Source organism: Haliaeetus leucocephalus, unplaced genomic scaffold (genome assembly GCF_000737465.1).
Source record: "Haliaeetus leucocephalus isolate CR32 unplaced genomic scaffold, Haliaeetus_leucocephalus-4.0 Scaffold517, whole genome shotgun sequence".
Lineage (NCBI taxonomy): Eukaryota > Metazoa > Chordata > Aves > Accipitriformes > Accipitridae > Haliaeetus > Haliaeetus leucocephalus.
The window spans coordinates 4,685,668-4,713,444 of record NW_010972953.1 but is presented as its reverse complement, the minus strand read 5'-3'; the positions used below and the strand labels follow the sequence as shown (position 1 = coordinate 4,713,444).

The 27,777-nt window shown below is 45.2% G+C and overlaps 1 protein-coding gene across 3 annotated transcripts in view; it reads right to left on the bottom strand.

Annotated features, from left to right (window-relative positions):
- Positions 1 to 783: 783 nt before the first annotated feature.
- The window catches only part of WDTC1 (WD and tetratricopeptide repeats 1), a 27,719-nt gene continuing 725 nt past the window's right edge, over positions 784 to 27,777 (bottom strand). For 2 of the 3 annotated variants that reach the window (XM_010576167.1, XM_010576166.1), the window contains exons 2-16: positions 20,560 to 20,707; positions 18,378 to 18,461; positions 17,403 to 17,449; positions 16,094 to 16,205; positions 15,453 to 15,640; positions 14,597 to 14,779; positions 14,181 to 14,275; positions 13,000 to 13,115; positions 11,798 to 11,873; positions 10,004 to 10,100; positions 8,719 to 8,892; positions 5,259 to 5,494; positions 4,708 to 4,876; positions 4,093 to 4,285; positions 784 to 3,939 (exon numbers count right to left, since the gene is read on the bottom strand). In XM_010576167.1, the coding sequence (XP_010574469.1) occupies positions 3,742 to 3,939; positions 4,093 to 4,285; positions 4,708 to 4,876; positions 5,259 to 5,494; positions 8,719 to 8,892; positions 10,004 to 10,100; positions 11,798 to 11,873; positions 13,000 to 13,115; positions 14,181 to 14,275; positions 14,597 to 14,779; positions 15,453 to 15,640; positions 16,094 to 16,205; positions 17,403 to 17,449; positions 18,378 to 18,461; positions 20,560 to 20,667 (2,076 nt within the window). In that variant the 5' untranslated portion in view covers positions 20,668 to 20,707 and the 3' untranslated portion in view covers positions 784 to 3,741. Of the gene's footprint in view, positions 3,940 to 4,092; positions 4,286 to 4,707; positions 4,877 to 5,258; positions 5,495 to 8,718; positions 8,893 to 10,003; positions 10,101 to 11,797; positions 11,874 to 12,999; positions 13,116 to 14,180; positions 14,276 to 14,596; positions 14,780 to 15,452; positions 15,641 to 16,093; positions 16,206 to 17,402; positions 17,450 to 18,377; positions 18,462 to 20,559; positions 20,708 to 27,002; positions 27,667 to 27,777 lie in introns of those variants that run through there. The other variant, XM_010576168.1, reaches the window with a different exon arrangement.

The window sequence follows — 27,777 nt, the reverse complement described above, 5'->3', positions numbered from 1 at the left end:
GGTCTAAATGTTGATGTCCAACACACCACGCTGAGTGTGAGACACTTTAAGGCAGTAAGTGCGCTGTTTCTGACAGCGGAAAGGTCTCAGAAGATCGGTCAGTAACATGGTGACTCAGGCAGGTGACCTTGGGTCTGCCCCACAGCCTAAGCCACCAGGGCTCTGCTTCTCAGGGCAAGAGGCTATTTACTGTTTAAGAGCTAAAAGGCAAGTATGGGTTAATTTTCCCTACACAGCTTTTTGCCTCCCCCTCACTCACCTCTAACCCTTGGGTTCAGCAGGAGCTCAATGAGGATTTTATCAATTTTACTCCCCACCCTGACAAAACGTAATTCAGAGAAACTAACTCCATTACAGCACCATTCATCTTTCTGTAAGACGTGTGCATCACTTCTCTCTTCTCCAGCAAGCCCCAGGCAGCCATTCTCATCCTCACTCCAACGTTTGCAGCTTTAGCTCTAAACCAAGCCAGAGGCAGACTCTGCTCCCAAACACAGCCCCAGCCCTTGGTCCACTGATAGATCTGAGTTCCCACATCTCCACAAACTAACATCAGCACTAACTTAGTAGCCGCCACAGCTTACAAGCCATGTTTTGGGCTCCCCAGCCCCCTTCCCACTCAAGTTTACTGGGGCATCTATTCTCCAAGAAGCAGCACTGTTGAATAGACAACATCCAGCCCAACCAGGCCACCCCCCCACCCACGCTTGTCCACCTCCATAGAGGAGAAAGGTTGAACAAAGCCAGAACAATCCCCCAAACAAAATGACACCAAGAAAGAACTAGAACAAAGAACTGTTTAATTGCTTAACCCTTTCTCTTCCAGGGACCAGAGAAACAAGTTTTCTGCTCCTTCTAATGAGGGCAGTAAGGCTTGTGTGTTACCTCTACAACTGCAGGGGCAAAGTTTACGAGATGATCATCTTTAGTACTTGAAAAAGCGAGAAGCAATGATCACTGCAACACTAAGAGAATCCTAGAGTCTCCTAACGGAGAGCCCATTGCTAGAATACAAAAATAAAAGAGGCATCCCTGCATGTCCCAGGCTAGAAAGAGTTAACCAGAAAGAGCAGGAAGAAGCTTTCCCAAAGAGGGGGTTGAAGTAAACAGCAGAGGTCAATAAAGCAACATCTTTTCCCTACTTCCCCAGCATGTTTCTTCCTTCACCAATAAATACAAATTCCTCATTAACAAGCAACAAAGCAGGTAATCTGCCCACGACAAGGGGAAAAGGGGCTAGAAGCAGAAAGATTTTTCTCTCTCCTTCTCTCCCATTATTATTTATCTTTTTTTAACCAAAGCAGCCATTAAAAAAAGCAATCCACTGCAGAGGCAGGGAATCTTGTAGCTTTCACACTGCAACTAGCAGGTAAAAGAGCTGCACTGTCTCACAAGGGTAAAAACAACAAAAAATAGCTGCCACAGCAAAAGGTGAATGGGGAGGGAGAGGTCTGTTCTCTTCAGAGCTTTCTATCTCAGCCTCCCAGTTTAAAAATCAAAGTCTGCAGACATTGTCTACTGAAAGCTGAAAAAAAAAGTTTGAGTGGGAGGAGAAGAGAGAAAAAAAAAAAGAGGATGCGTCTAGTAGGAAAGCCTTAAGCAAAAAAAAAAAAAAAGAAGAAAAGGCCAGACCATGTCAAAAAGCCACCCAAGTGAGAAGAATTTTCTGCTGTCTCTGGGTTTTGAAGAGCATTGAGTGCCGGGGTACACCTGGGGTGTGGGAGCTTGTACACAACCAAACAGGTAAACTGAGCAAGCAGTCACATCTAATGCACTGGTACTGCAATGAGAACAAGCAAACATGCCCTCAGCAGCCAAGTGACAATCTGTCCCAGGAGAGCTCTGCTTCAGCAGGAGAAGATGGAGCGCGAGTCTGCCATCACAGCTCAGCAGAGCACAAGGGTAGCCAGTCGTTTCTGGGCAGTGAGGGGCATGCTCCCACAAGCCCGGGTTCGCCAAGGCTCAGTTTCACCCACGTGTGAACGAGCAGATGGACATCTTTGTCTGAGGGGCAGAGATCAGGTCCCAGTTAGCTCCACTGCGATTACAAGGGGAGTGTGGGGGATCTCTCTATGCAGGGAACATTGTCCTTGGAGAGATGCTGCCAGCTACGAGACTGTGACCTCTCTCCCTCCTGCACAAGGCTCACTCATCTCATAAAGACTGTTCTGGAAGGGAGAGGAAGCCAGTTACCTTGATCAGCCAGCACTGCGCAGTCTCTCTCATCAATGCCTGGCAGCCAGAAGCAGCCAGAGAAGGAAAGGGAGGCCTCTCATCTTTCCACAGCAGGAACAGGAAGACCAGGGATTGCACCACATGGAAGAACAGCCCTAATGCAGCATACACACATGCGCACACACTCCCAGACACACATCTCACACCCCTGGGACCAAGGCTAGCATGTTCAGACCTTCAGCAGTAAGAGATACGAGACAGCGCAGAGCAGTTAGGATCTCCAGGGGCTCTTTGGTCTTAGTTGATAGTCCTAGAAAAAACAACCTCTTCGGATTCGGTTGTAGCACAGCTGTGTAAGATCTATTTGATATTTAGCATTTGGCAACTGCAAGAGGGAAAAACAGGGCTGCATGTTACATGAGAGGGGAAGGGATGGAAGTACAGTGCTGCATTTCTAGCTGTACTCTGGGCTTTGCAGCCAGAGTCAGTGTGTGGAGAGCGGGAAGAGGAACGAGGGTTCCTGAGAGGACCACTAATCCATCAGATGTTATACCAACAATGAGGCAAAGAAGGCCCACCTTAGCCAAGACAGAGCAGCTGACTGCACAAAAATGCTGCTTCCTAAAAGCTCAAACCTTTAGTTGCAACGTATACATGGTGGCAACATTCTCAGCTCCAACACAGGTGACTTAGAGAGCAGAAGGTGAATAGAGCTACGCACATTCTGGGAAATGGAGAGAGAAGCTCTGAAAGAGTGCTGTTACCAGCCCCTTTCCCCAGTAGCTTTAGCTACGTGAGCCCTAGGTCTCTGATCAAACCTGCTCCCATTGCTGTCACCTTTCTCCGTGGGTTCACAGACCACAGAAGAAAGTATCAGAGCTGGGCAAGCACATCCTGCCCTGTTGACCTGCACATACTCAGTGCCTTCACTGATTGAGCAACTAAGACAGATGCCCAGGGACAAGACAGGCAATATCCAGTCCTTAATACAACACAGCTACATCTGGTGACAACGTGTTAAGAGATGGAAGCCAGAAGAAAGATGTTATGGGACAAAACAGGTGTTTCATGGCCAACAACCCTAAACCAGGGGCCTCTAGACAGACTGGTAGCACAAAAGCAGAGTCAAGCTTTCAAGACCAAGATCACTGCAGTAAATTCATTCCATAACCCCTGCGCCCTAGGTTTGTATTTTATTCAGGAATTTAACATCCTCTCTCCAAATGCATGAATGCAGGCAACATCCCTCTATACCAGATCATACAGCAGCTCTGGAAAAAAATTCACCAGCTTACACTGCTTACAGACAACTCAAAGACCCCTGTTGGGACTAAATTCCACTAAAGGCAAACCTCAGACTGCACTGACATGCTGCTCAGTAGCGTGACGGGAGAAGGAGGAGGTGGTGATGATGTTTTAAAGAGACGGCCGCTCCTGCCCCTGCCAGCTTGTCCTACTCTGTGCATAGTGCGAAACAGTGCAGTCATTCATCAGAGAAAGTTCAGGACCAAGGAAACTAGGTTCCCTTTCAGCCAAACAATTAGAGGAAGGAGAGGCAGTTCTGTTTTAGCTGGGCCGGCACTGGACTTGCCCCTCCGAGCTGTCTTCATCATCTGAGCCTCCAGCCCCACCACTGGTCAGTCCTGTAATCCGGTACCCCATGTTCAGCAACATCACCTCCAGCGGGTCTGCATTCATTCGTCTCTGGTTAGCTTGGGAAGCACCTTCCATGTCCACTACCACGCGCCCATTAAGGGTTTCACTCTGCAAGACAAGAAGGGAAAGAACTCAGCAAGGCAGTGCTAGGACCAAACAGGGGCTGTTACTGCTGCTGCAACTCTCAAGAGATCCCAACAGGAAAGACCAGCTGAGTGAGTTACATCTCACGACAAGACAGTCTTTTACTGTGGCTCTTACCTCTGGCCTAGGATTCCACAGTCGTACAACTGGGTCAATGCCGCTGGTAGCCAGGAAGCAGTAACTGGGATGAGGCTGGAGACAATTCACAATCGACTCGTCTCCCTGCAGCACTCTAACAAGGTTGGTGGTTTCTTTCTCCCAGATGAAGAAGGAGCCGTCATCTGACCCACTGACTATGTACTGTGCGTTGCTAGGGTGAGAGGAGCAGAGACTGGAGATCACAGCTCAGAGTCAAAGCTAGTCTCTAGCAGACATGAGAATCTCAGTTGGCTTCTATAATCAGTAGGCTGCCACCCCTCACGCTTATGGATCCAGATAAAGCTTTCTGTGTTGGCTCCCTCCATCCCCAGGATTCATGTTTTCAATCCCAAATGGCTTTTCTGAAATGCTAGCCCAACTGGGTCCTCCATGGATCTGCTACTGAACCAGCTATTCATGCAGCCACACAAGGAGGAGGGTTTCCGCCATCTTTTTCAACCCTGAAAACCAGTGTCAGCATCATTTTATGAACAGTTACATGGGGCTATGCATGAGGCTTTATCCAATGGAAGACAGCATTCTGCTGCTGCTCACACTCCTGTCCTGCATCCCTATTACGCTCTGCCAACATACCTGCCAAAGAAATTGGCCTCTTTGATGTCTGTAGTAGTGTTACAGTGGCCGCAATATCGGAATTTGTAGTCGTAGCTGCGCTCCCTCAGCACCATCTCATCCTCTGAGATGGAATCCTTGCGGCCTGTGGCTCGCAGCCGGATGGGGCCACCCCCTTTCTTGTCTTCAGCTGGAAAGACAACAGATTTCCCTCATCACAATTTGGAGAGGAACATGTTCTCAGCAAACAGAAAGCACTCTAGGAGACCCCAACAGCTTTAGAGAAGAGTTAAGGACAATTCCAGTAGGGAGCAGGGCTTAGAAGCACAAGCTTCCTTCCAGATTATCTCCTGGGTACATCAGACTCCTTTTACCATACTCTTGCTCAGGAGCAAACCAGGACTAGGCACAAGGAAAGAACTTGCCCAGGCCAGTTTTTGTGCACGGTAACAATCAATCTCTCTCAGAAGTTAGAGCTTTACTTTAGAGGGGCGGTTTAAAGAGAAAATTCCTTGTCTGATCATTAGATTTTAATATAAACTTGAAGAACCACACCAAACACTGGCACTCACCATTATCACTCTTGGAGAAGAGGGCTGCATTGATGTCTCTGTCTAATGCATCGCAGGCACTGCTATGTGCTTGTTCTGGGAACTTCCCTTTAAAGTCATCCAGACACTCCAGTGCTTCTGCCACGTACTTGAGTTCAAAGAGACAGCGGGCAAGACGGAAATGGGCCTTCAGGTGGCATGGATTCAAGGATATGGCCTTCAAGCAGTCTCTTAAAGCATCATAATGGTCCCCATCCCTGAAGAAAAGGGAGTGGTGGATTAGATAGCCCAAGCAGAAACAGTACACATTTTCCACTGCTGTTTCCCAGCCCTCGTTTCACTCCAAAGCTGCTTGTTTCCAGCTCTCTTTATGCAAGCAGACACCCCACAAGCTCATATACTAATAGCATTTGCTGTTTCCCAGGGGCACCATCTGACCAAGCCCAGCTTCTTGAATGCACCTCCACACGTATACAGGCAGCCCTGTAATGTGACCACACAGGGAAGCCCAGCAAGTCTTGACCTGCCATTTTAAATCCGACAGAGCAGAGCTCACTGATAGAACACATTTAGGGAAGTCCTTTGAAGATGGAGGATGCACAAGCCCTCTGGCCAAGCAGACACAAGGCCTCTCCTGCAAGGCGAGTAGGGTCTCCTCGGAACACAGCAGCTCACGCGTGCCCCTTTGTGGACGCACAGCGTGGCAGCATGTTTCCCTGCCCACAGTCACAGCCACTTGTAGCCCTCAAGAAGGAGCTACAGAACCACCACACTTCATAGCCCTGATGGACAAATATCTAAAGCAGTAGTCTTTTCTCACCTTTATAAGAAAAACCTTTAAGTTTTAGAAATAAGCATTATAGCAGACTGGTATCATAATGGATATTTATATCCTATTTACAGTTACTGAAGACTACGCTTGATTTCCCTAAGCTCCATGGCTGTGCAATAAGAATGCCTCTGTTTGTGCTCTGGAAGCAGGAGAGACTTGACAAGCCTTGCATGCTGGTATTCAGTTCAGACTGACAGAGGCTGAGAAGTCAGCCAGGACTGACATGCCTGGTGTACCACCATCAAGCCTAAACTGTTCAGAGGCACCACAATCTGCCTTAAGAGAGTGCTGAGTCTCCATGTGACAGCTAATAATAATAAAAAAAAAAAAAAAAAAATGTTTCACACCTGTAACCTATGTGCACTGCACCTACCAAAGTCTGAAACAGCCCCAAGGGGAAGGGGGTGAATTGCCCTGTACCTTCCACAGGGTGACAGCTGTAGATCATGTGGAGCCTTTGTCAGAGAAGAGGTGCTCCTGGATCTCTACTCATTAAGGGGAGCTCCAAATCTTTGGGTTACATGCTAAGCAGCGCTTATTCAGTGCCACAAGCATGTTCTGCAAACCATTCATCCTATTGCTCCCTCCCATCTAGAAGGATATTGGCCACATATTACAGCTTGCTAGCACAGTACAGAAGGTGGAGTGCCTTGTCCATGAGATCTGCAGCAGAGCAGAAGAAACATGGTTCTTGAGGGCTGTCTTTGCAGCACTGTGTCTGTGTCAATCCAGAAGGCTGGATGCACAGCATCAGGCCACTTTTATTCAAAGAAAGAGGGAATGCAAGTTACCTGTATGTGTCTCGCATTTTCAGAGCTGATGGCTATTAGCTGCTTTGCCACCCTCAAAAATCCTTCACCCTCAACTACCAGCGTCAGACAGCCCAATAGACTGGTGTGAAAATGTAAACATTGAGATGTAAAGCAGGCACTGACTTCTCCCATTGTTACAGGTTTGACTCAGCTTGTACAAAAATGGTCTAACTAGAAATCAGCTAAGTACTGTCAACACAGACTGCTAAAAGCAATCTGGAGAGTGAGGCAGTTGGCTCTTATGAGCAAATTTTAAAAGGACAGCCTTAGAAGTGCTGCAGAGTATGAGTAGCATCTTAAGGGATATGAGCAAGGGGAGGCTAGGAAATTACAGACCTTCCTTTTTTCTAGAGCTCTCTGTTACTCAGAGAACAAGGCCAAAGCAAGACCTGCACTATTCTGCAGGGTGGCCTATAGCTGTTCCTGCTCCGAACGTGAAGACACATGATGGTTCAGTGTGGGTCACTGTCCAACTGCTTCATCCTCCTTCTCAGTGACATCCCAGCCACCTTCTACCATACACCAGTAGCTGTTTCTAGCAGAAAAGTACCCTGTCTTTTCTGCACCTGAGAAGATATCAGCTCAGTATTATTTAAATTCTAATCATTGCATGCCACAGAAACCCACTGTGCATATATTTTCACATCTTCCTGCTACCGAAAACTGTAGCAAAGCACTAGCTGACACACAGAAAGGTTCAGATCTGCCAACATCCTTCGGGAAAAACGATTCCTATAAGAAAAATGTCATTCATGAGATCAGCACTCAGCTTCTGTCTTCCATTCCTTAATCCCAACCTATTGTTCTTCTCCCTCTGAACACTGAGGTCTTTTTGAGGCAGCTCCCAAATCTCTGCTATTGCAAAACAGCCAGTAGGCCAGTTACCAACAGTCACAACAACTGCTGGCTGCTCTTTATCTTGGCAAGAAGATAGGAGAATTCATACTGGGGATTTCAGCAGGGAGAGGAGAAGGATATCCTCACAAAGCAAATGTAGATGAAGGACCACAGCTATTTTAAATATGTTAATGGCAAGTCATGCTACTCAGTCTTACTCTGCTCAAGGGGACAGATACTGAAATAACTCAGCTGTATCTTGCAGATGCAGCTTTGGCTATTGGTCAGAGAAGACATTACCTACTGCAGAGGCTACAGCACATTTTGCAACAATCAAGCAGAACCTCCCCCAGACTCTGAGGCACCAGTTGCCACCTCCCCAGATCCCTCAGAGAGGTTTGCTTCCAGCCAAGGGGAATGTGGGTTAGCTGGGGTGACATGGGAACCACCAGGTCATGTCTGACTATCTGCAGTACTAGTTACTTGGATAAAGCAGCAACCAAAGCAACTCCAGGCAGTCCTACAACAATCTTATACCATGAGATATGAAGTTATAAAGCATAGTAACCATTACCTCATCTGCTGACAGCAGATTTAGAGCCATACTCTAATGCAGATCAGAATTACCCAAAGAAACACAAACACCCTTAGAGACACTCATAACGCTGTTACTCAGAAGTGGATTTTTGGTGTCTTTTTAAACAGGAAAGGAACGGAACATTACTCAGCATGCCAGTAGGCAAAATGATGAGCTACTACCAGCTGTGCTTGCCTGTGTGGTATCTGTGGCTGTAATTTCTCCGACACATGCTGCTGTGCAATCCCCTTGTTCTGTACCAGAGGTGACCCACTTACAGCTTGATCCAATAACCCCAACCCTGCTCTGCATCTAGAGAAGCCAGGTGCTTTGCAGTGGACAACAAGGTATCTGTGGTACTCGGACGTCAGACACCAGCAGTGCCTGTGACACTAAATTCTCTAATATTCTCTGCTTCCTTACCACTTGCGCTTCATGTAGGCAGCAGCTCTGTTTCCATACAGCATGGCATTGTTGGGGGCTTTCTGGACTGCTTTGCTGTATAGCTGAATGGCTTGAGTCCACAGCTGGCAAGCAAAGGCCTCATTGGCTTGCTGCTTGATTCTCTCCAGATATGGAGGTAGCTCCACTTGGGGACTGAAGGGAAAGAAAGGAGCACAGGTAAGTCTCACATGCTAATGCTCTGTTAACTCCAGTTAAAAATCTGCAGTGTTTTGTTCTAGCTTAGCAAGTCCCAGCAAGCATTAGCTAATACCAGAAGTTTCAGAAAAAGGGAGAAGAGACCCTGAACCAGAATAACCTGAATTTAAGAAGAAGGTTTCTTTTTGACTATCATTTGACTGTTTCCATCTTTTCTTTATATACCGACCCATACTCAAAATTGAACAGTAGGTATTTTAAGCATCTAATCCTTCAGACTTCACCAATATATCTTTGCTTTGACTGCATAAACAACATTTCCAATCCTTTTTTAGCAACGCATAACAGAACGCAAATTCAGAAGGAAACCAAGCATCCGAGTTCACAGGGCTGCACAAGGCCCATGCTCAGCAACCCCAAATTCCAGCCAACATCTCTGCTGCCGTGGTGGAGGGGCCATCTAGAGGAAACAAGCTGAAAACATTCAACAAAGTGACTTTGGTGGAACCTAGACTACCCATATATGGTATTAAGCAACTGTGTCTTGACTTTTAACTATGTCTCATCAGCTGGAGGAAATACAGTCAGCAAGATGTGCTTCAAGCCTGATTCTGCTTCGCCCCAACTGCATTTTGCTCTTAAGGAAAGCAAGCAGTAGGAACAACAGAAGAGGGCTCTCCATCCATTCCTAGCTCACATGCAGACTGCAGGAGTAATGACTCCAGCGTCATTGTCGTGAAGCAATTTTGGCTGCTTTAGTTCAGTTTGCAGCAGGCAGGTGCCCAAAAAATTGGCAAAGGGAAGCAAGGCTCTTTCAACCTGACAGCCTCTCCTATTTATCAAGACACAGTTCCTGCAGATTGGGAAGTAACAACCACTCAGGACAACTAAGAATACCTTACTTCCAGGCCTGAAAAGTAATTTCTTAGTTTTGTCCATAGTAATTCACTGTAAAAGGGGAAAAAAAAACTTCACGGACAACGTTTCTCCCAGGACGCTCTTGCCTGATCTGACTTGTTCATAGCCCCCACACCAGAAGCAAATACAGCTCCTAGGACAGAGGCCACTTGACAGTCAAGCTTTCATGCAGGTAGAGCTGTCCCTTTACCTCACATGTGCTCTTCCTTCAGACAAGCGGAAGCCATTGCTGTGGAGATGGATGCCATTTGACACTCCATTGGTAGAGGTTTTTCCATTCTGCACTTCTGAAAGTTGGGGGGGGGGGAGAAAATCCATGCTAAGTATCAATGTAGATTACACAAACTAACATCTGAAGCTTAAGGGTTTTATTTTACAGTGGAGTCAAGCCAATGCCACAGCCCCATTCAGAGCAGAAGTAAAACTTCCATGATTCCACATGCCCCACCTCCTCCAGCCACCTGGATTTGATTTGCCTTCTTACATTTACTACAAAATCTCCGCAGTATCCTTCACAATACAACTCTAGAACAGAAAACTAGATACACATAGAACTAAGTATACACACACACACACAGAGGGCAGCTTGAATTGAACTGCCTTCAGACTGAGTCTAGGCCATAATCAGAGTACCGGACTGATCACCAGATTCACTCAGATAAAGAATCATAGAGCTAAGTTGTTGAACATTTAATAGAACAAGGAGGATGAGTAGAACCACTGGAGGAATCCAGTAAAGGAATTCCAGATGCTTTCTTCCTTTTGTTCTTTTCTTACCCTACTGCTCAAGGAGCCATTACAAGCTGAAGTAATCCTCTGAAGGTCGTGCAGCCACATCATCTGCCATTTCCATAGAAAACATTCAGCTTAGATTTTTACAAACTGCATTTATGTTGCAGCTGGAAGTGCTCCTGCAGCCATTTCACAGGTTGGGAAACTGGGGACACTGTCCAACCAGTCTACTGAACTGCTCAGAGATTTCAGTGTGTAGAGACATGCATGCACACGAAGTTCAGCCTTTGTACTGATACCACCTTTTCACAGCCTTTGCCTGAACTTTCTGTGCCCAACAGGGTGGAGCGTTTGCAGCAACTGCACCACTGTGAGCCTGTTCAAACGCTGTCCTGCCATTAAAAGCGTGACCTCACCAGATACCACAGCACAGATCACCCACATGCATTCAAGACTGAAGAGAAAGGCAGGCAGGGCCTATATTTGCTACCAGGATGTGAGTGTTAGATTAAGGCCTAAGGCGCACTGAGTACACAGATCAAACTCTGCCAGAGTGCTCTGAGAACAGGGAAGGGGCTGAGCAGGGAACACTCCCTGATAAGAGTCAGCCTCTGCCCAGGGAATAGCATTATAGCCAATCCACTGTGTACTGTCTGCAACTTCTGTGTACAAACAGGCCCTGTAAGAGACAGGGCCAAGAATAAAAAGGCTTTTGGATATACTTACTCATCAAATAAATGACTTTGATTCAACTATCTCACCACCAGGAGGGATATTAGTGCCAGGCCAGATTCTTAGACTAGGGAAAAGATTGTTCTGTCTCCTTCTTAATGGGTACATAAGGGGTTAACAGATGTATTCTACATTTTACTAGTAAGTTTAAAAAATATCTACTAATTCCACACCTGTCCACAAAGTTTTCCCCCTTAGCTGAAGGCAGGATTCCAGGACCTCAACCACTCTATGAAGTCTACTTTATCCTTTATGCACAGCTTTAAGCATTCTCCTTGGTTCACATGCATAGACCTCTCAACAGCTTGCTTCTCCTCTCAAGACACATGTATTGTCACTCTGTAGAAGGGTTTTAGAACTTGGTGTATGAACTGCACTGCAGAAACAGCCCAGTAACAGCCATGCCCTACTTCATTTTCCTATTTCCTGCCCAGACTGGGCTGCACCCTGAAAAAAAGAGCTGTGTAGTACGTAATTTCACTCTGCCTTCCACTGACTTCCACGACAGCATCACACTTACCCCCTGAAGTATGGCACTTCTTTGGGAGGAGAAAAGTGTATGGTCGCTGTTTGTATGTTAGATCAAACAAGTAGACCTAAGGAATGAAGAATGAGACAAAAAAAGTCAGTGAAACGTAGATGCTCAAGTCACAGAAATAAAACAGGGCTAGATGGGTATATGGTTCCATGTTTGTGTTTTTCTATTTCCAATTTTCTAACTAGGAATCTTGTTTATAGACAGGAACACACAGGATGACAGCAGTACCACTGGCGTGTTCCATTCCAGCACTGGGTTCAGAAAGAATAATGCTAAGAAATAGGAGCCTTGTCTTAAGAGATAAGAAAGCCCTCTCCACACCTACAGAACTTAAAAGATGACCTGACCACAAACCAACCTGCTCAAAAAGCTTCAACTCCAGTAAGATATTTTAACTACTTAATTAACACAGTGATCACAAAGAAATCAAACATTTATTGACAGAAAAGAGGCGGTACACTAAACCAAGGCAAAGTCTCTCTAAGATGAAACCAGGATTTCCTGAGAAACTTCGAAAGCAGCCCTGCAAAGCCCTAATTTAAAACTGTACTGTTACAGGTATTGACAGCCCAGATCAGACCTCCAATCATCTAACTCAGCACCTTCTCTTAAAGGGAATGAGTGCACGTGTGAGAAAGAGATATGTAGAGGACAACCACAGAGTAACCTGCCCACAAGCAAAGTTCCTGCTTAATCCATGCTGATTAATGCTGTCAGGAGGATTTTCTCATTTCACCGATTGGCTTTACAAAAGATCCATGAATATCACCCAGTGCTTCAAATTAAAGCAATCAATATTCCAGGTGAAGGCCTGTGCTTCTTTAAGTTCCTTATCCACTAGATTCTATTACAGAAGCAGTTTGATGTTTCAAGAATGAGTTATGAAATCTTTTCTAGGTCAGCAAAGGTCAGTTCCAGAACTTGTTTTTTCCTCTTCCAGAGAATGAAATGTGAATTGGAAAACCAGAACAGAATGCAGTTCAAGTTTGATCAGTGGTAGCATAACAAATAAATCCCTAATACCAAGCATTTAGTCTGAATGAATCAGAAAGCAGTTTAAAATCAATTATAGTACCCACAGAGAAGTCGCTATACTCGTTTTCAAGAATGCACAACAACGTATGGTCACCCAACAAGCACAACCGAATGTAAAGCTTTCTGTCTAACTTTAGCTGTCTTCTTACCTGCTCCCCTCCCATGTTGACTAAGAGCTCAGTGCCATCAGGACTGAAGGTGACGTATGTGGCCACCAGAACTCTCAGCCGGTTGTTGTAGTCCGGAAGCTTCACTGGAAGGTGCCCTGTGGAGAGCAGGGGTCCATACGTATTAGCATAAATAGTAACCGTTGTCTTTGTCCTACCCCAGCTGCCCCCTTTTACAAGGGGTTGTTAGGAGAGCAATGTCATGAAGAGCATGCACCTAGGTGATTTTCCATTTCCTACTGCTGTTTATTGAATCCTTCCATCAGCCATCAAAACACATAGATGTGCATAGCTGCCTTTTTACAAGTTCTAGATACCAATTCTGCAAGGCTATCTCCATATGAAGAGAAGACTGGATTATAACTAGCTTGCTAACAATGAAGTCCACAGAACCCAGCAAATCTCAGTTTTAGGGGTTCACAATGGATTTGGCTTCTGTGATTTGTGGCCATCTGCCAACAAATACCTCCATCTTCAACCCTCTGATCAGGTTTCCTTAATAAAGCCCTTAGCACAACCAAACCAAGGCTCCTAAACATTCAGCTCACACACAGGTTCTTTTGCTTCAGACAGCAGATGTGTTACATGACCAATTCAGGGGACCTAAGAAATCCTCTAGCGGGACTCATCAGAAGCAAGACTGTCAAAACTGGTCTGCTGAACGTGCTGGTCTAAGATACTTTTAAAAAACCCAGCCATTTGGGGAAAAAAGATAGTAAATAATGAGCACTAGAGAAGAACGTCATCTGGATTGCCCAGATGCTGCATCGCTGATTCTTCATCTGCAGGATGAGGAGAAGCCATTTCTGTGCCAAAAAGATTTTGAACAGCAGCCTGGCTGGGACCAGTTCCAGGAGAAAGCCTATAGCGCCCAGGTTATCCAATCCTTGACTTTCCAATAAAAGTGACAAAAAGACATTTACGCTAGACAAGAAGAAGTAAGGCCAGCTTCACCCAACACCACTGCCAAATCAGGGAAAGTGGGCAGGTAACATAAGCAAGAATTCACAGCATAGAAGTGAAATAAACTGCAATTCCATGGAACATTCCCCTGTATCAGAGAACTCTTCCCAGCAGTGTTTTTTTGTGTGATGGGTAGAACTCCGCTTTGTCAGGCATTAAGTAAAAGTCCCATCAGTCACCCCCAGCACAGGTCCCAATACCTGCCACGTAGTACTGTGCCGCACCATCCGGGAGGGGTTTCTGTCGGTCGCAGAATGTGTGTACTCCAGCTGAAGGACTCTGCTTCATGCTTTTTCTAGCCAGAAAGAAGAACAGTCTTATATTCACAGCATTCAACTGCTGGAAGCCTGATCTGCTCTGACACTTCTTGTTCACCACGAGGGCAAGGCCTCATGCCTATACAGCTGTGCAGTCAGAAGCCTGCCTCAGTACACCACCCCAGTGTACTCACACAGATCAAAAATACTGAGGGATGATAGAAAACACTGGTAAAAACTTCACAGTGAGACACCCAAGTGCCAGATCATTGCAACTCCCCCTTCCCACCAGAGCCTTGACGAGATTTCTGTACCACTCACGTCTGCCCAGAAGGCTCAGAAAAGCCAGTTGCCATTACCTGTGGTTGTGGATCATGCGTATGTCGTAGAGGCGCACAAAGGGTCCACTTGCCCCTACTGCTAAGTAGTTGTTATCTTGGGGGTTGACCGTCAGGCATTTGGCCTCCACCAGCTGCCCGCAGTACTCTGTCAGGTCTATCAGGACTTCTGAACGTTTGCTGTTCTCTCGCAGATCGTACTGTCTGCAAAGGGAAGAAAGAGTCAGGCAATCCATGTCACTAGATAACAGAAGCAGCAATAAGAGAGAGGTTAGCTTTCCACAGTGACCAAACTGAAGACCACTCAAAGCAGCACATTTATAGTGCTCAGTAGTGACCTACACTTAATTATCTGGCTTGTGCATGAAGAGATTACACTAATGACATTAACAGTCGTTTGTGCCACAGGTTACTGGAAGGATCTCAGTTCAATATACTAGGCCTCAACATCAGGATAACCATTAAAACCAGCTCTATAATGCGCACAGATTTATTCAAGTTCCAAATTAAACTCCAAGTCATGAACTCACAAAAAGTAGCTCATATGAAAAGTGGAACAGACTTGTAGTAACATTACTCATTTAAGAGTCTCAATGACTCTGGAGGGAAACATCACTCAGTGTTGTATCTCCCCTCCACTTGACATGGCTGTTCCTTTCCTGGTCTCCCTTTTCAGCAGAGGAAAACAGAGGAGCTGAGGACAGTGTTTATCAGTGGAGTCTACATTTCAAGATGAATCCTTCCAGTTTCAGGAAAGGGAGAGATTAGCTTAAGATCTGTAGTATAGACACAGTCTCTCTTCAGATCTATGCATACTACATACTGCAATGGATCCTAATCCAATTATTTTTATGGCAGAACAACTGGAGATCTGTACCTGATTAGTCCATCTTCGGCTGCACTCCAGAAGGTGTTAGGCCACATGGGAGCCGTGGCAATCCGCTTAACTCTGTTGGTGTGGTCTCCAAACATGTGGATGGTCTCCTTGACAGTCAAGTCATGGACATGCACCTTGGAATCTGCAGCTCCTGTGATGAGGATCCGATCGCCTGAATGCGGCAAGAACTGAGAGACAGATTTGACATTCAAACTTGGAAAGTGCCGAGGCTGTTCATATAGACATCATTGAGCTGTCCTGGCAGGTCACAGAGCAGCTTGCTTTAGAAATGAACACAGGATGACCCATGTTATTAACGACATTAAACACATGCCAGTGTGCACACTCAAGAGTCACCAGCTACAGTAGCACACAAAATAGTCTCTTCATCACACATCCCAATTTGCTGCAACCATTTCCTTTGAATTTACAGAGAGAATGAGATAAGCCTGGGAGCTGCATAAACTAAGAAGTGCAGGGATTAGATTTAATGCAATTTTTTCCTAATATCAGAAATATTAAATTGGGGGGGGGGGGGTGGGGAGGAGTTGCTTGCAGGAAAACATTTCCCAGCGAGGATCTATACTCTTGCTGCTTAGGTTACTGATTTTGTTAGCCGTTCATTCCTTCTAACCATGTACCTTGACAGAAAAGATGTTTGCAGTATGTCCTGTGTGCATAGAAAGGAGTTTCTTGTGGTGCAGAGGATCCCAGACAATGGTATGCTGGTCATCAGAGCCAGAGGCCAACAAGCTAAAAGACACAGAAGAGAAGTATGCATCATGTATTCTTCTGTTCTAAGCTGTGACCAATTTCTTAGAGTGGTTTGACCACAGACAGCCATTAAGTTAATTCAGCTCTAAGAAGCCCACTTCCTCTCTCTTTTCTCAGCTATGTGTTCTTGTTGCTCCCCATGCACCAATCCATTCAGCCAGTTCAGGGAGCTAAACCAGCCAAATATCAACTCCATAGAAAAATCAAGCGAGTGTTTTTCGTTGGTTTAGCTCAGTGAACCAGCTTACCACAGATTCAGACGGCACAGGGGAAAACAATAGGAGCATTTGGTCAACAATAAAATGCAGGGCCTCCATTTTCCTTATTAGCCTGGCTGCATTAACTGCTCCACATCATCCCCAAACCCAAGCCAAGACATTCATTCCTGGACTTCGGATGTGTCCAAGCAGTCCCAAACCAGGGCTCATTTAGTGATTCACAGACTGCTTTTTAAGTGCAGGGTGTGGCAACGGTATTGCAAAGCACTGTTTGCCTTGTACATCTATCTTCATTTGAAGCAAAAGAATTTGACATCTGCAACTATCAGTTGTTTTAAACTTATTTCCTTGTAGCCAGATCTCTTTCAAGTACCTGAAATTTTTACTGGTAAATAACTCTGAAGAGTATCAGACAGCAGACTTTGGATCTTGTAATCAAGAAATATATGCTCTTCCTTCCATCTAGTCATTTCTCAAGCAGATACTCTTTATTCCACTTGGTTAACAGAAATGCTCTTATGTTCAGTTTCCCTCTAAAACGGCAAAGGGGTAAACATTCTGCCTCCCTCCCTTATATATTTGTCCCCCAGCAGAAGCTTTTAACAGCATGGTGAAGGGGGTGGGGAAATGTCACTACCAGCTGGATAAATCCTAAAGATCCATTATAATCCATAATACCACTTAAGAGAAGAGAAGCAGCCTTCAATCTCCACTTCTTAGTCTGACCATTTCCCTTCTGAACTCACTAAAGGGGCATTTCTAATAATATCCAGATATATTTAACAAAATAAAGCTTCTTTTGAAGTGTGAGCTCTACTACAGTTCAAAACTTTGAGCTTGAGCCCCACTTTACTAGGAATGGGAAGCAGCTGCTTATGATAAGATGACCTACATCCTACACTTGGGAGAACCTGGGGTTATCAGTTTGTTGATCCCTCGAATCAAGCCACATACTTACTCTCCTTTTTCATTCCATTCTAGACAGTTGACACACCCAGAGTGACCCTGAGAAAAAAAAAAGGGAAGATGGTATTACACAAACTTCAGACTTATCAAACAGAGCTGTTCTAAGACAAGGACACAGCGAGCTCCCCACACATAACAACTTGTTCCAATACAAGCAGGTTTTTTTATTCCAGCCCTGCAAAAAAACACCCACATGGCAAATAAGCACCTCCAGAAAAGACAGATATACTATAGCAGTTGGGGTAGAAAAGGCAAAATTCAACAAATAAAAAAAAAAGTAGTGTTGAATAAAATGGCAGTTTAGTCTCGGAGGCTACAGATGAAATCCTGCTGTACACATGGAAAGGTGACTTTGCTTCAAAAGCCCTTGGCTAGGCTGACAAATTACATGTACAGGTTCTCTGGGAACGCAGGGAAAATGCACTTTTGATAACTCTTTTAGAAGCACCTTGCTGCTGGGTGACTATATCATCCATCTTCCTCCAAATTAACTAACAACTGTACCAGGAAAGACTTGGGGAGCATGCAGTAGTGTCTGATATGGGAGATGTGATTGAAAAGGGGGGACAAAAGAATCCTTTCCTCCCCCAAACCAAGATAATCTTAAGATCTTTTTAAGCCATGTCAGACAGCAATACAACAACCTATTCTTTAGGCAACATGTTACACACTTCAGCATTAGAGCCGAATATCCTGAACAATTGGCAATTGCCTTCTTCAGGCACCACTGTTGGGATTAGCTGATACACACCTGTTAAAGGCTGTCTTGTAGGTGCAATAGGTAATGCAGAAAGCTCACACAAAATCTCACTGAGCTATTCCTAGTTCTAATGCAGTTTAGGGGACTAAGTAATCAGTATCTATCCCATACAAGAGAGAGAATCCCGTACACTCCTGCATGCTGTCTTTTCTGCAGGAAGTTGTACAACAAGCAGCTCAGTTTGCTCTTTAAACACTGCCCACTTACCTGCAATTCTGCTTCTAAGCCCAGGCGTCGAATGAATGGATCGGTGACATGATAGTGTCGTTCGAAGCCCAGTGCACCCCTCTCCTGCACAAAGCAAACAAGAGCCTGACTACAGCAAACAAAACACTCCTTTTTCCCTTAAGAGAAGATTCAAAAACTTTAAAAATCAAGCAGGGACCTTGCCAGGTATTGGGGTGTCCACAGCATCAGGTACCTGTCCCGTAGTAGGGAGACATCATTTGCGTGACCTCCAGGTAGGCAGTTTGTAACCCTTGCTCCTGAATTGGTTTAAAATTACCTTTATCTAATTGCCAGGCTGCAGATGGGTAGCCAAGACAAGGTTTGAGAAGCCCACACTAAGACAGTATAAGTTGCCTACTTTGGGCCAGAAACAGAAGATAGAGAAGAGCTTGGGAATGCCTGTCATTATCTCTTGGCAAGCATTTCAGAAGCAACTCACTCCTGAGGACTGCAGTACTAGACCACAGCTGCTCAGGAGAAGTCTGCCATTACACAGAATCTGTCCTAAAGCACCACCACCATGGGGCAAAGTATTGGGGAACGTAACTGGACAGCATCCTTTAGAGATGGCTTATTTCATCAGCAATGGAGTGGGAGCATGTAGCTGCAGTACCACAGCACAGCCTGTTCTACAGGGAAGAGAACAGCTGCCACAGAACTGCGTCAGTACAAATGAAGGTGAAGAAAAGCAGGACAGTTGTTTCCCCTGTGATCTCACAGGGTTCACAGATGCATTAGCAGATGGCTTCGATGAAAGAAGGCCAACTGCAGAGGCAGGCAGAAAGAAAAAGGCAATGCAAGTCATATTTTGGATGGAACATCTAACGTCCAAGGAGATTCCTTCCTAGGACCTGATCCAGCCTTGGTCCCATCCCATGCCATGCTATAGTCAGGTGAAGACAACTTAAGTCTTTGTTATCACCATTTGAGAAGAGACGAGAACACTAATGTCAAAAATTACACTAATGGTACTAGGAACATGTTAGTAGTCACAGAGCAGACACACAATAAAAGCTGTTTGAAAACAAAATGGAGATACTAGGGGATTGGAGGAAAAAAAATCAAACAGAACAGGCTTTTTGTAGTAACTTCCATTACAAACTTCAAATCCCTTGACATATTTTTTATGGCTAGCATTCCCAAAACACTGCTAGGCCCAGTGCAAGGTGCTGCAGTTATAATTGCCTTGCTGTTGCAACCTCAGTGGCTTTGTGAGGTCTGTGCAGTAGGATATTGCTTTGCCTACAAGGAACTGTCAGACTTGCAATCTTCCCAAGGTCACACATGAAAGTCTAACAGAGCAGACACTATGAAAAAGTCCCAGGCTAATGCTCTAACCACAGAACCATCCCTTCCTTGTTAGAGCAGCAAAATAAGTCTTTGCACATGGATTAAATCACAAGCTTATAATACAAAGTTTGGTACCAAACTGCGAAGTGAAGTGAGCATTCAAGCTCCTAGTTCCTTATTCTGGCCACTAACAGACCACTTTCGTGAATGCTGATTACCAGCAAAGCTGCAAATGATTTAAGGCCTCTGAGTCCAAGCAATAATTGCCTATTGTGTCTGCTGTAGCTAGTCCTTTCACGTTAAGAGATATTTCACAAATGCAGCCATCAGATGACTGATCCAACCACCGTAGAAGTTTTTCCCTACACAAAGGAAGCGACACACCACTCTTTATAATGAAAAAGAGACAGAAAGAGACTGAGACAGAAATCATTAGCTTTACTACAGTCAGAAGATACCTTTGATGGCAAGATCACACGAAGAGAACACATAAAGAAGCAGACAGAAAACTCATGAGGGAAGCTAGCTAAGGGTCCTTTATGGTGCCCAAACACAAGCAGCCATATTTCTCTCTTCAATGCTGTACTCAAAAGGAACAGACCTGCTGATGTCAAACTAGCACAGCGCGCTCCTGATAGGGAGAAGGACTGTATTCCTGTCATGCCATACTTCATCCCAGCTCTTCATTAAGGATAGTGAGAGGCCCTAGGCGTTTGTTCTCTTAAGCTTCTTATACAGCTTATCAATACATAAGTAGCAGAGATCTTTTCAGAAGTAAAGGCAACAACATCAGTATTTCCCAATCCAGCATGAACACTGATTCTCCATCTGCTCTCCACCTAACACAAGCAAACACTTGACTAACACATACCTTGATCTGTCTGTGGATGATGTCTCTGGTAATGTTTGCTTTTGCCATCTTCTTGCAATGGGGCAGACGAAAAGAAGCTATCGGAAGAGCTGCTGTGCATCCAAGCATGCCAACAGAGCAAAGATCCACACTAAGGGCGTTTAATTACCTGCAGGACAGAACAGGGAAGGAACAAAGGCAGGCATACAAACTTATTAGGCCATTCATATACAATGTGAAGTACTTTATTTTCAAAAAATAGCGGTGGCTAAGAACTGAAAAGTTTTGTATAAAGGCTTCTTGAAGAAGCTCAGGGATGGGAAGGAACACCACAAGACTGAAGAACATCCAACTTAAGAGGCCATCCCCAGTTTGTGGGGAAATTCACAATGAGCAGAACTCCAGGACTACATCAGCCTAGAAAAGCCATGTTTCTATGCCAGCAAAGACCCGGCAAGTCCAGGGTAGCATCCTGTTTCACAGCTTGCCTCCCACCATTACATGTCCACTCATGTCCAATTTCACATTTCCCAAACTCTACAAGCAACAAGACTTATTATATTGTGAATAAATAAGGCATCGATATTTTTGGCCACCTCTTCTCTCTCATTTACTACATTTGATTACCAGCCAAAAAAACCCCACCCAAAACAACCCAACCAAAAGGGCATAAGTGTTCCTTAGAAATCACAACAGCCAACCATCAGGTGACACTATCAGCTGAATACTCAATTACATTAGCAATAGAAAAGTGGCTATCATTGAAAGCTGTATTTCCAAGAGAAATTAGAGTTTTCCATGCTCTTAATGGAGTTCCATATTTAATGCACTAACCTAAATAATTTAAACCCCATAGAATTAGCTACACCTGCTAGAAAACACTGCAGAGTGATTGTCGCAACCCTGCTCTGGACAGGCTGCCTAGCAAAGGACCAGTCATTCTCTAAGAAATTATGTCATTCACCTTATTTACATACCGCAGGCCCTGCACCGTCCCATTTTGATATTTCTACAGTTCTCTTTAAATTTTTTTTTTTTAAAACACCCATTTTGTCCTATGTAACCCCATAGTTTTAAATTCTCTTTAAAAGCATTCACAAGCAGAACAAGCCAAAATTTTCAAATGAGTCCTCTTTTGAATGAGGAAACGCTGATTCATTGAAACAAGAACACTTCACAGAAACGCAGCAACAAATAACTCCGCTGAGGTCAGGCAGAAGTTTTGACAAACCCTGCCTGATTCTCTACCGGTTCATCTGTCAGGTTGCTGCAAAGTGAGGGCTTCCACCATTAGCAACTTCAGGGCCGTGCAGCCGTACTGCACAGCAAAACCACAAGGCTCCTGCACTTGAGATTCCCCAAAGCCCTGGGCTTCAGCTTCAATTTGCTTTCAAAAAACTGTTAGCATGCATACGTAGGCATTTCCCCATGGGTAGGAAGTATCAAGAATTCATGTTTCCTCACAGAAAGCAAAGTTCATCCAAAGTGGAAGTTTAGATCACTTTCCTAACACAGCTGGCTCCTCTAGGCAGCTCTGCAGTGAACACAGAAACGTCATTAGACCTACAGATAGCAGAAAAGCCATACAAACACACTGAAGATTGGGTTTTCTTGCAGTGGGCTCCTACACAGGATTTTTAGGGTAGCCATATGATCTCTCCAATACAACACACAGAGAAAAGGCACAGCTGTTTGCAGGTCTCTGAAGATGAACATCCTTACTGCAGACAGCAGAAGACAAGCAGTCCTCACTGTTGTATTCCAGTCCCATTTTGTATGTATGATGAGAACAAAATTGATAAAATTGCCACAATGAGAGCGCAGGACTTGAAAGCAAGGCAAGTCAAGACAATGGGAGGACTTTGCACGGCAAGCCTGCTCCCAGTCCATGCCCAGCGAGGGCTAATGAGGCCGTACTTTCACCAGGACCAATTCAAACCCCAGACATACTCATAGCAGGTCAAACTCACCACCGTCCAAGTCTAGTTTCTGCAGCAGATGTGTCCAGTAAGCCAGCGGCCTCTGCCACACATCTCGAGTTCACCGCGGCAGAAGCAGCACACCTCACACCCCCAGATGTTGGAGCAATCAGCTGACATTTTTTAGGGCCCATCATCTGTTTTAGTGCATAAGTTGGGGCTCCCTTAGAATCCACTGGCCAGCCTGAAACTGAGCTAGTATGTACATATTTGTCCATCATGTATGTATGTAATGCACATTCCTTTTACTCCGGAAGCAGGACCAGGAAAGCTAGCATGCATGCCCAGGAAGACACCTCATGTTTTAAGCATCTTTAACCTCACTCACTCTCACGTTACGTAATAGTTGCTTCATCCCAGGCTTAATAGCAAGAGACAGCACTGTAGCTGCATTTGATCATCAGTATTTCACACTAATTCTTGTAGTAGGGTGATTAAGCTATCACATTTTGATACCCATCCTCTGCCTTTCCACATGAGCTTAGTGTAGGTATTGTTTTGCCTGTTTATGGAGACAGAGTCTGTAAGGGGACAACAACAACTGCTCTTATGAACAGCTCACAAGGATGGGAAGGAAAGGAAGCAGGCATCTGCATCAAAGCGCCTAGGCACGAGGGCAGGTGGATCCCGCTGACTCTGCAGCTCAGAGGGAAACATGGGAAACCAGGACAGACACATCGCTACTAGTGCCCAAGGCCAGCTCTACATAAACATGCCAGCTGGGCTAAATAAGCTACACTGCTGGAGACACCCACGAGGACGTGGTTTCCAGACACTGTTTTCTGCTAAGTTCTGCAAGCGAGAGGACTGCTAACTCAAAAAGCAGCTTCAAGTTCGGATAGACTAAACGTGCAGGGATGAATGGTATCTGTGATCTCTCTCCTCCAGTTTCTCCAGACACCCTTTCCAGCTAACAAGCCTCCACCTGCCCTTCTCCTGGGCTGGATCCCCACAGACTGGCCTCCTTAAACAAACCCTCCAGGATACACAAGTGTTTTCTCCATCCATAGCTGCAACAGGGCAGACAGACCTTCCATCATTCTGCAACACCTCAGCAGCTCACCCCTCAGATGAGGGACTCTGGTACTTACTGTATAAAACCCAAAATCTTCTCACCTCCAAGATTATATCCTGAGGCTCCCTTCCTCCTCCTCCACACAGCCCTATTAAACACACCAGCCACCCAACCTCACACAGCACTTTTTTGCAGGAACCTGTGACCAGTGACTGATGACAGTTAAACAACTTTTTCCAGAGAAGTGAATGATCCAGTAACCCAAAGTACATTGTCAAGAGACACGAGGGACAATATTCCAGCAGATCTCAGCGCCTCAGTCTTGCCTGCAGCTTTCCACTCTTCTTGGCGCTTTCCCACAACATTCCCAGACTCTGTCTGCAGTCGCCCCTCTCCAAGTGGCAACAGGCTAAGTCATCTTCTTTCCTGCCAGGCAGGGACTGCCTTTCTTCCTCTTTAAGGGCAGTTTAGTTTTCTTTTGATCTTAGGACCCCAAAGAGGACTAATACCATGCCAGAGCCAAGCAGGCAGTCATCTCCCAACTGACAAATGCCCCACTGCTCTCTTAAGAGCCCTGGAAGTATTTTTGTCAGATTTCCTACCTCTAGTTGTGGCTAATTTCTAAACAGATCCTTTTTTATTCAGCTCCTATCTAGCAAGAAATGACACCAAATGACCTGAAGGACACACATGGAGAAATGCATGTTCATGGAATGAAACAGATCTTCCATACTCTACAGACATAAATAACCCATACCAACGAGCTGGTTTACTGCTAAATAAGTTACTGCAAAACCACTTATACACTAGAAATCCACTCTTTGACTGTATGAACAGCATGCTCAGAGGGAACAAACACCCAATCCCCCAAAACCTACCACTCCTTAAGAGAGACTCAAATTCTCTTACTCTCCAACAAAGTCTCCTCTGCCACAGCATTTTACACTTTCTGGAACTCTGAAACACACACTGGCCAGGGGAGCACAGCAATACACAGGAGCTTGCTATTTCTGTGAGTGTTTTTAGGATTACAGATGTGTTATGGAACTTCCCAACTCTCTGGACAGGTCATTGTCAGCTGCAGTAACTCAGAGGTGCTCTCAACAGATCATCACTCAGCAGGTCTCAACAAGAGATGAACATATCTTAACTTTGTTTCTTAAAAGATACAGGCCAAGAAACTCATCCATGAAATCAGCCCTTTGGTTGACAAAGTGGAATAAACCAGAGTTTAAAACAGAACATCTGATGCAGAACTGGCTTTAAACATACTAATACCAGCATCCAAGGGTATGTGGGCAAATTGCTCAGTGTCTAGTATACCTGAGATGCTGATATATGCTTTTTAGCATTTGATCATTAAAAAAAAAAAAAGGCAGTCCTGGAAAAAAAACAACAATCAAACAGGAATGCATGAGCCTAAGGTGTCTCTCTTGCCTGGACAGGGCTTGGTTTGGCGACTGAATGTTGACAAATGCTTACAGGTCTCCCAGAACACATGTACGTGCTTGGCCAAGAAAACTCTAAGAGCCTTTCTTGCTTTCACGATGCTATTTTTTGTTGCTCAACAGGTATTCCACAGCTGCAAAGACTTTGGCAACCTTAAATTATCACGAAATCACAGACAAAGAATTAAGAAGTCCCAAATTCTCATTCCAGGTCAGACTTTGTTCGTTAGCCACAACTGGTCACAATCCCAGACTCACGTTCACCATGAATATGATAATTACCTAGTTCATGAGTTAATACGTGTAGAGCTCCTACTATGAAACAAGCATTAAGTGCTCTTAACACTAAAGGCTATATTGACCACACCATTGTACACGTAGATCAACAATCTCCGATTACATTAGAAACTGACCCTGGCATAAAGCATAAAATCCCCTAAGATTTGTAGGTCTCCTGGAAAATATATGTAAAAAAATCAGACAAGAATTAACCACACCGCCAATTTCTTAGACACATACAAGCTTCCAACCATGAAGCCCCTTCAAAGAGTCCGTCCACTTGTTACCACTAAAGGCATGTAAACTGGTATAGGATGTTCCTCTTTCAGCAAAACCACTGTGCAAATTCTGTTGACTTTTAGATATATTGTTTCCTAAACCATTCAGGCAGTTTTCTGGCTTTTAACTAAACCTGCACAACCAACTCTTGATGAAATGAGAGGATTAAGTCCCAGTGACAAGTAACAATTTAGGATAAATCTGCACTATTGCTACCAGTGATGATCCCACAAGCAGCTTCATTTTGGCTACATGTAAGAGATCATCATGACCTTTTTTGATCATTTATTAGATGACACTGGAGCATGTTTCTCCATCAACCTTCAAGAGCATCTCTGCGCTCAATTCCAAGCAAGGACAACCTTCCCTCGTCCCTCACTGTTCTAAACCTGCCTGGAATACCCCAGACAGGACTAAAAACCTGGGATCCAGTTAAAGCTGTCACCTCATCCACAGTAACAGCCTCTTCTCAAACTACACCCTGAAGCATAAAGAGGACCACCCCACCTGCAGTTAGCTGTAGTTGGCTCATTGGACTCTTCTGCTCCTGCAATGCAAAGCTCCAGAGGCAGAAAAAGAACTTTCGCAACACTTGGCCTTTAAATTTGCAGTCAAAAATTAACAAGCCACAGATTTCTGCAGGCTGTGGGCTCGAAATCTGCTAGGCTGTATTTACACTGACAGTAACTTAAGAGCCCCTTAAGCTCCTGCAAAAGTACACTTTCAAAGGGTGCTTCTGGCTATGGGAAGGAAGGCCAGTAACAAAATTCTCTGGCTTTCCCCAGCTGGCTCTTCTAATTTTCCCAAAACAATTGCTCTAAGTCTGGAAACAAAGCCTCAACATTGATAACGCACACAGAAATTCAGTCGGTTTTAATACTGAACGCTCCCAATGCAGCTAGGATTTGGGGAGTTGCTCTTTTGCTTGAATGTATTTTCCCCTCACAGAGCCACCTACACACACCCCCCTGCCTCCCCTACACACACAGCAATGCATGGACACAGAGAAGTGCCCTGCAGACATGGGCTTCAAAGTTCAAACCTGGGGACCACTGCCCTTCAGAAAAGCTCCATCAGCACTAGGAAATTCCACAAAGCAGCAGGACTGAAATTAGCAATCTTAATAAGCAATCCAATTCCTAACTGTTTAGGTGCACCCAAGTTTCTCAGTCTCCAAACTCAAGGTCATTGAAAAAAGCAGCACTCTGCACACTACAAGCCTTGCAGATACGCAACTCATCCCAAAGGAAGATTCCTATGGCCCTTACCTTAAGCATCCATGAATTACTTCACCCATCCAAATACCACCCTAGGACCCAACTCAGCAGGCTTCTTTAGCCTCACAACTTATTTTCCCTATCCTCTTTACCTTGACTTTCCAAGAGGTCACGGATCAAATTAAAATATATACACATAAATAGATAGATTTTTTTTAACAAACCTAGCAAAACAAAAGGAAGTTACCTGGTTAGCAGCAGACACCTCATAAAAAGAAGGTTTTGCTACAGCTGAAGGAGTCGCCAGGAGCAGTAGTCGCTCCCCAGGACAGATGGCTCAGAATACGGAACCAGTCAACAACAGAGGAAGGAGTTGCTTGCAAGAGAGGTGGACAGGAGAAGAGGTAGGATCTGAGACCTGACAGGCCCAGTACAAGAGAACGGCAGTGTCAGGGCAACTTTGATATGCCCCCAAACGCTCGCCCGCATGGCGCTTATAGCTCAGCCAGCAGCCCTCTGAGCTGGCATCCTACCTCTACCCTTCATCCTCCAGCTGACACGACCATCCACAGGAAGAGAGGGAAGATGCAAGACAACACCTCAGCCCCAGTACAAGTAACAACCCGATGCCAGGACCCAGATAGATGGCCCAGTAGCTCCAGGAAGGAATTCAGCCAGCAGACACTGGCAGAGGAGGAAAAGCTGATCTCCTCTCCAAGGAAAGGGGCTGCAGAAGACCCACTGGGGCAGGGGAAAGTTTCACATGAAGGCTTTAGCAAGGGAAAGGTGAGCAGGGGAGGGAGCGGGGCAGAGTCAGCCCTTAGGAAAGGGGAGAAGAAAGTGAGGACAGGGCAGTGCCAGCTGTGGGAGGGGGGGAAAGAGAAGTCAAAAAGGCAGGGGCTAAACCTGGCAGGGGGGCAGGTACCAGCCAGAGGATGCAGGTATCAACAGAGCTAGGGGGGAAAGAAGTGCTTGGTTAGAGGGGGAGGGCAGGCAGAAGGGATGGGGAAAATGGGGGATGA